This window comes from Manis pentadactyla, chromosome 14 (assembly GCF_030020395.1).
Source record: "Manis pentadactyla isolate mManPen7 chromosome 14, mManPen7.hap1, whole genome shotgun sequence".
Taxonomy (NCBI): Eukaryota; Metazoa; Chordata; class Mammalia; order Pholidota; family Manidae; genus Manis; species Manis pentadactyla.
The window spans coordinates 64,377,443-64,385,371 of record NC_080032.1 but is presented as its reverse complement, the minus strand read 5'-3'; the positions used below and the strand labels follow the sequence as shown (position 1 = coordinate 64,385,371).

The following is a 7,929-nucleotide window of genomic DNA, read 5'->3' as shown; positions in this document are numbered from 1 at the left end:
CGTGGCTGGGGCAAGAAGAATGTTAGAAGAGGAAATCAGACCAAACTAGGGGTCTTGTAAGTCACAGTAAGCAGTGTGCATATCTTGAGTGTTAGAAAAGCTGAGTAATGCGACTTGATGTACTTGATTTAAAAACTGTTTGGGTTGCCCTGGGGAGAATGAATTGCAGTAGGGCCAGAGTGTAATCTGGAGACCAAGCTGCTGAGATAATCTAAGGAGGATGTGAGGTCTTCACCCCCACCCCACCTTGACCTCCGGCGCTCGGTACTCTCCACCAGGAGTGAAACAGAGCCGGGTACGCAGAGCGTTGGGTAGCCCCGAATCTCAGAAACTGACGGGGTGCAAGTGGGTGTCCATGGAGTGGCGGTGAAAGGGTGAGGGGAGGCCTGCCATCAGAACCCGGGGAATCAACGGGTCGCTCACCCTCCGCTGCCCTCTCCAACCCTCCACATGGGCGCGACTCCTGGAGTGCGGCAGCCGGAGGGTTAAACCGTGCGTGGTCGGCCGCGGGAAGGGGAGAGGCGGGGACCGCGCGCTCGGAGCAGCCGCGCCGAGCCCAGCCGAGCCGAGCGCAGCCCGAGCGCAGCCGAGCCCAGCCGAGCCGAGCATCTCCCGCCGCCGCCGCCGCCCCGCGCCCCGGGCGCCCGCCCCCGCCCCCCGCCCTCTCCAGCGCCCCGCTGCCGGCCAAAGCCCCGGACCATGCCCGGTGCCCCACCCGCTCCCGCGACCCCCCAGCCCCGCGCAGCCCTGAGCGCTCGCAGCTGTCGCGCCGCCGCGCCAGCCATGCAGGTGAGTGAGAAGGACCCCCATGCTCCCACCCGAGGGAGCCGGCCCTGCCCTTCCCTGCTCCGGGCCTCCCGGCGGGCCCGGGTCCGACCTCCAGCAGCCAGCGCCCAAGCGCCCCTTTCCCGCCGTGCCCCCCAACCCTCCGCGGGTCCCCACTCCATCCTGCCCTCCTGGCGCAGCGGACACCTTCCCCGCGGCTGCCTCCATCCTGCCCTGGGCTCAGCCTTCGGCTCGCGCGTCCTCCTGCCTCGGGTTCCCTTTCTACTGTCGGCGCGCCCTCCCTCCGAGTCCCTCGCCGACCTCCCGGTCCTCGTTTGCCACCCACTCCCGCTGCTGTCCAGCTCCGTCGGCGGAGCGCCGGCCTGTGGAGGGCTGGGTGCGGGCTCGGCCGGGGAAGGGCCCGGTCCCCGGACCCGAGGCTCCCGCCCCACCCCCGCTCGTCTCCTGCGCACAACAGGTCGGTGAGAAGCGAGGAGGCGGTGGGGGAGGCGCGCCAGCCCAGGGACTGCGGGCTTCCTGGAGGGGGTGGCACCGGGGGTGCGGGGCCGGGGACTGGAGTTGATGTTGGTTAGGAGGGAAGCACTGGGCGGAGAGGCAAGTGTTTCGGCTGGCCGCAGCTGTCCCCAGCTGTCCCCAGGAGCCCCTCTTCGCTTCACTGGTTCTCTCAACACTCCCTCCCGCCCGCCCGCTTCCTTCTCTTCCCGGCCCTCTACGTCTGCCCACAGGGCCCTGTCCCTCTTTCCATTGCCCTGCATCCCTTTACATTTGAAGAAACAATGTCCAGCTCCTCCATCTTTGCTGCTCCCGCTGTCGCCCGGGTCCCCTGCTCCTCGCATTTTTTTTCTCCCTCAGTGTTCAGTCCTCTCCTCTCCCACCTCCTTGCCCCCAGCCCTGTTCTTCACCCCTACCCTCTCCCGTTGCGCCCTCGCCGCTTCCCGTCCTGCCTGGACCTTGCCTACCTCCTCCCCATGCTCCTGTGACCCCTTCACCCTCTCAGTCTCCCCTCTGACCTGCTCCGACTGTCCTCCTTGCAGCATCCTCCGAGCTTCTGCTTCTGGAGCCCCTCCCGGGCCGTTCTCTTTGGGACTGACTCCTCTCCCCCACCAACGCCTCTGGGCCTGCCTTCCCTCCCCTCTGGCTGCCCACTGCCCTTTGCTCTCAGCATCTCACGCCTTCCCACCTTCCCCACTTCCCACTCCCCCACTCCCTTGCCCAGACGTGCCCCCTTATTCTCTGGGAGTACTCAGTGTATATACTTGGACCCAGAACCCAGAGGACACAGGGTGTCCCATCCGCTCATTCACTCTGGGGAGCCCAGACCCCCTGGATCCATCAGCTCTGAGAACATGTCCTCCTCTTTCAAAACCAACCTTCCAGATTCTCCCAGGACTCTTTACCCAGGAGAGCAACATTTGAGGGGGTGGCCTCTCCCTGACTCCACCTCCCTTCAGAGGGCGTCTATGCATTTGGGTGATTAAACATAGGGCAAAAATTATACTCTGTAGTTTTTCTCCCACCCACTTCTGTCATTCTTTTTCTCTCCATTCCTCCATCTCCTCTTTCCCTCCTCCTGAAGATGCAGGTTCTTGGGGCAGCCATAAGGGAAATGCCTGGGACTACAAGTGGGGTGGGCAGGCTGGGTGCCCCCCCACCTGCATGCACCACACACACATTCGCAAGCTTGCTGCTTAGACTGACTTCCTCTTCCCTCCCCCACTCTCAAGCTCCCTCCCTACCGGTAGGTGCTCAAGGAATCACAAGGTTCTTGTCTCTAAATTAAGATCCAAGAAAAGCTTGGAGCTGTGGGCTGAGGAAGTGAGAAGGAAGCCAGAGAAGTGAGGGTGGGCCTGGGGTGGGAAGGTGACAGGGATTTGGGGGGTTGTGGATAGGGGTTGGGGAGATTTCCCCCCCAAAAGCAGCAGTGGGTCCTGGGAGGCAGCAGCATAGCAGAGCAGACCGCAGCATCCTGGGGAGACCGGAACAGAATTGGTGGATGGATGAGCTAGGGAAGTTGGGAGGGCAGGGTTGGGAGTGACGCCCCCCTCTCTCCTCCAGTAAAGGCTGAGAATCTGGCTCACAACTGAGAAAGATCTCGGACTTGGAGTCCAGGATGTGGTGAGTTGGGCACAGCAGAGAGAGCTTGGAGACCCCTTTCCTAGCGTCTTGGCCTTTCCCTCCTGGACACATACAGGGCCTCCCACCCTGAGGGCTAGATTCTAGGGAGACTGGAAAGGAGGCCAGACTTCCCAAGGCCACCTGCATTTGCAGAGAAACCTGGAAGGCAGGGATTCGCAGTATAAGCCTGTCCTTCCCATGCAGGGGCCAAGACGGGCTTGGCCTCATCCTGCCTTTGCCTCCCACAGGCCTGCTCTGCTGCTGTTCCACCTCCTCCCTCTCTGGCCGTTGCTGTTGCTGCCCCTCCCGCCACCTGCTCAGGGTTCCTCCTCCTCCCTTCGGACCCCACCAGCCCCAGCCCGGCCCCCCTGCGCCCGGGGAGGCCCGTCAGCCCCACGCCACGTGTGCGTGTGGGAGCGGGCACCCCCACCAAGCCGATCCCCTCGGGTCCCAAGATCTCGTCGGCAAGCCCTGTCCGGCACTGCGCCCCCTGCTACCCCGTCTGGCTTTGAGGAGGGGCCACCGTCATCCCAGTACCCCTGGGCCATTGTATGGGGCCCTACAGTGTCTCGAGAGGATGGAGGGGACCCCAACTCTGCCAATCCTGGATTTCTGCCCCTGGACTATGGTTTTGCAGCCCCCCATGGGCTGGCTACCCCACACCCCAACTCAGACTCCATACGGGGTGATGGAGATGGGCTCAACCTCGGAGAAGCACCTGCTACCCTGCGGCCGCTCCTGTTCGGGGGCCGTGGGGAAGGTGAGTGGAAGTGGGAAAGACTGGTAGGGGTGTGAGGGGTGAGGAGGTTGGCCGAAACTCTAAGGGCAGCAACTGAGGTCTTGTCTGTTAGCACCTTCCACTGATGTTCCAGGCACCATGCTAGCACAGGAGGCAGCGATGAAGATGCCATCTGTGTCCTCAAGGAGCTCAGATCTGCTGGAGGGGACAGATGTGTAAACATTCAGGGATGAGTCGATGTAATACGTGCTCCAAAAGAGGCACGTAGAGTATGTCTTTAGGAAAAGAGAGAAGGAAGAGGCTGCTTCTGCCTGGGGATCAGGACACCTTCTGAGAATTGACATTTGAGCTGGACCTTGAAAACGGACTGAGAGTATTCCATGCAGAGGAACACCGCGGATGAAAGGGACGTCTAGGGCGGCATCTCGGCTCAGGGAATGCCAAGATAGGGCCAGCAGTTTGGGAGTGGGGCCAGGGCAGAGATGGACATTTCCATCCCTTGGTTTCTGTACAGAGAAAGGGATTCTGAGCTTGGAGTCTCCTCTTCCTCACATGTATACAGAAGATTTGGGAAAGTGGAGGAAAAGGATTTGGCAGGAAAAGAGCGGAAGCCTCTGGGGCAAGCTGATGATAGGAATAAAGGGGGGGAGGCTCCAGTGAAGCATGAAGAGTCGGAGGATGTGGACTCTAGCGACAACACTCCTCAAGCCGTTGAACCCGCAGACTAATCCTACCCCTTCCACCTCGGCGCCTGCCGCCTCGGGCCTCCCTAAAACTCTCTCCCCACCCCAATCAGGTGTGGACCCCCAGCTCTATGTCACAATCACCATCTCCATCATTATTGTTCTTGTGGCCACTGGCATCATCTTCAAGTTCTGGTAAGTTGAGGGGAGCAGGGCGCTGGGACTGAAGGGCCGCTGGAGGGAGGGAGGGAGCAAGGGCAGCGATTTTGCGGGAGGGGGGAATAGGAAGCGGCAGGTGAAGGCAAACCCTGGGGAAAGGTAGAAGGGATTCGGGTCAGTGGGGACAGTGAGAAACCAGGGCAAATTCCTTCTCCCAGGGAAATCCAAGGACAACGGGAGGGTGAGGGAATTATGCATGTGCCCTGGGGGCCTTGGGGGGCATCCCTTGTCCCCAGTTCCTCCAAGAGAAAGAAAACTGACCCATTCTGCAGAGCCCTTCTTAGGGCTGCCTGGGGGAGGAGAAAGTCTGGAAACTTTCTTTGCACACACTTAATAATGGGTCACTCAGTTCTTCACACTTTACTGAGAGGCTCATTAGACTCAGGTGTCCAGGTCATTAGCTGACTGAACTAGAACTAAGCCTGCCAGGCACCTGCTGAGGAGAGAAGTGCCTCTTCTGGGTATGCATGGGGGAGGAGGCAATTCTGGGGGACTCTACATGCTGGTGGGGAGGAGGTGCTAATTCTGTGGATCTGAACCACATCCCCAGGATGGTTTAGACCCCCAGACCTCAGGGAGTAGAGGAAGTGGTTTTATGGACACCAGGTCTCCAGGATTTGGCCTAGGGAACTGTTAGAGGCCAGTCTGTCTGCTGTAGGACGTTGGGGGGTGACCAGCACTGAAGGCCCAGGATGGGGGCTTAAGTGTGTGAGAGAACCTCTTTCACTCCGGTGACCCAGCTGGGATCGCAGCCAGAAGAGGCGCAGGCCGTCAGGGCAGCAGGGTGCCCTGAGGCAGGAGGAGAGCCAGCAGCCACTGACAGACCTGTCCCCAGCCGGGGTCACTGTGCTGGGGGCCTTCGGGGACTCGCCCACCCCGACCCCTGACCATGAGGAGCCCCGAGGGGGACCCCGGCCTGGGATGTCCCAGCCCAAGGGGGCTCCAGCCTTCCAGTTGAACCGGTGAGGGCAGGGGCAATGGGACGGGAGGGCAGGCAGGGGAGGCATCTCTGGTCTTCAGAGCTGTGGTTGGGGGCGCTTCCTTCCGGGTGGGTGGGGAAGAGGCAGGCCTGGACCCCATCCACCAGCTAACCCTCGCGGGCTGGAAGAGCTCCTCTCTGGGGGACCCTTCCTTCTCTGCTCTGTCAATCTTTGTCCATTTAACTCCAGCTCTGCTCTCTGCCCCTTGGCTCCTTTTCTTTGCCTTGGAGTTCCCTTCGACTCTGGCCTACCCCTTGGTTCCTGACTGTACCCTCTCCCTCTTCCTCTCAGGATTCCCCTGGTGAATCTGTGATGCCTCCAATGTTGGGGTGCCGCCATGCAGGAGGCCAAGGGGCTGGCATAGCCCCCATCCCTCTGAGGGTGGGGCATCTGTGGGGCTGGGGCTGCAGGTGTCCCCAACTCCTGCCCTTGCACACCACCCTGGAACACTCACTGGCCCCATAGGCGATCCCATCTGCTCATGCTCCTTTAGGTGGGGCCTCACATATCTGTGGCTTCTGGTCCCCCATCGTCATTCTTGCACACTCACATGAAGCCTTGCACACTCACCTCCTCCCTCCCAGGCCATTGCACACACTTGGCTCCTGCACCCTCTTCCCACCCCATCTGCCACCCCTGCCTCTCACATTATCCCTTGTGTTTCACAGTTGTTACTTCCTCTTTTTCCCACCTTCCATGCTTAGCTCAGTCACTCAGTGGGCAGTGGGCAACTTTTGACTTTCTGTAACCTCTCACATGCATCTCCTGCCCCCATGTTGTGGTGTTGCTTGTGTGTTCACTCTCTCCCTCATGAACACCCACTGATCTAGTTTCTGTGGCCCCTGCATGCTGCCCCAGAGGCCGGAGGAAGATGTGCTGAGGGCTCCTCAAGGCCTTGTCTGTCATGGTCCCACCCACTCCGTGCCATGTGTTTCATTGTCTCCCCCTCTCAGTCCGAGGGCCACTCATGACCCTGAGGGCTCCCCCGTGGGAATGGAGGTAGTGAGGCCCCAGACTTCTTCCCCACCCCACTGCTGAACTGTCGTCTGAGAGATTGGTTTTGGGGAGTCACCTGCTGCACTACATGAGAAAGGGGCCCCCAATTGCCCTTCCCTTCCTCCCAAGGCCCTTTGTCTTATCTGTCCTGGCTGTCTGTGTGTGTCACTGTCTGGAATTCAGAGCCCCCGAACTGGTCCTCTACTTCCCAGCCTCTCCGAGGGCCTCCCTGACTCCACCGGGGCTGCCAGGAACTGGAGCCAGCTGGTTCAAGGCCATGGGGAGCTCTGTCTCCCGATCCCCCCCTCCACCTCCTTCCCCCCCTTCCCTCCCTCCCCAGCCCTCCCACTCTCCCTCTTTTTGCTTCTCCCTTCTCTTTCCCCCTCAGGTTTGTCCCTACTTCTCATCATTTTCCCACCTTTCTTCCTTCTTCCCCTCTTACCTGGCTCCTATGCTGTGATATATATTTTTGTATTACTCTTCTTGTGGTGATAATCTTGAATTCTTGTGGGATGTAAGTTTCAAAATTTTCAAATAAAGCCTTTGCAAGATAACTGAGTCCCCTGCTTCTGCCTTATGAGCTCTGTAGAGAGGGGAGGAGAGGCAGTGGGCAGCTGGGAGGGGAGGAAGGAAGGAAGGATGGGGCCCCTCCAGGCCCCACCTAACCTGGCCTGCTCAGACCTCGAGTTCGGATTTGAGGGCTTTGACTTGAGATGGAATGAAAGGAAGAGGACCTGCAGGGAGCAGTCCTGCTGCCGAGCAGCCAGAGCAAGAGAAACGGCAAGAGTGGCTTTCTTGTTACTTTCCTGTGAAGGTCAAGAGAGACCATGAGAACGGAGACAGAAGAAAAAGGAAAATTACCTAAAAGGATGGGCAACAGAGCAAGCAAGAAAATGAAGAGAGAGCTGGCTGATAAGACAGATGGAGGGTGAAGGGTGAAAGGAGAGAGAAAAATGGGGCACCGGGGAAGAGAGAAGTGGGAGCCCCAGGAAGAGGCTGCCTGCTTGGTTTACTTTCAGCCTTGCTTCCTAACCTGCCCGCATGCATAGCTGTCCCCCAAAAGCTGGACAGCATTAGAAACCCTGTGGTTAACTCTCATTAGCTTTCCCATCCCACCCTCTCTGAGAGAGAGTCACTGCTGGGGGCGGGGGTAGAATCCAGTGTGTGCATCAGGGAGGGAACACGGGCTGCCCGGCTGGGATCAGTCACCTCTGAGTCCCCAGTTCTAGGTTTGGCTCTGTGACAGCCCTGCAAAAGCCCACACAGAGCCTCTCAGCTGTTGCTAGGCTATGTTGTCACGGCAACCACCTAGGTCCCATTTCTCCCCCTACCCCCATCTGTGCCCCACTTGCTCCCTGGAAATGTGGGAGCTTCACGGAGAAGAAGAGGTTGTAACGTGCAAGAGGGTGGT

General features: G+C 59.6%; 1 protein-coding gene across 3 annotated transcripts; it reads left to right on the top strand.

The window, feature by feature from the left end:
• Positions 1 to 289: 289 nt before the first annotated feature.
• Positions 290 to 7,085, top strand: PIANP (PILR alpha associated neural protein). 3 transcript variants are annotated; one of them, XM_036910015.2, is made up of 7 exons: positions 290 to 789; positions 966 to 1,243; positions 2,842 to 2,901; positions 3,150 to 3,661; positions 4,437 to 4,518; positions 5,283 to 5,504; positions 5,814 to 7,085. In XM_036910015.2, the coding sequence occupies exons 3-7, from the start codon at positions 2,897 to 2,899 to the stop codon at positions 5,833 to 5,835; spliced, it is 843 nt and encodes a 280-aa protein (XP_036765910.1). In that variant the 5' UTR covers positions 290 to 789; positions 966 to 1,243; positions 2,842 to 2,896; the 3' UTR covers positions 5,836 to 7,085. The 3 variants fall into 3 exon arrangements, with proteins under 3 accessions (XP_036765910.1, XP_036765909.1, XP_057347342.1); XM_036910014.2 differs by lacking the exon at positions 966 to 1,243 and having other exon boundaries at positions 291 to 789; XM_057491359.1 differs by lacking the exons at positions 290 to 789; positions 966 to 1,243 and adding an exon at positions 2,501 to 2,524.
• The last annotated feature ends 844 nt before the right edge of the window (positions 7,086 to 7,929 follow it).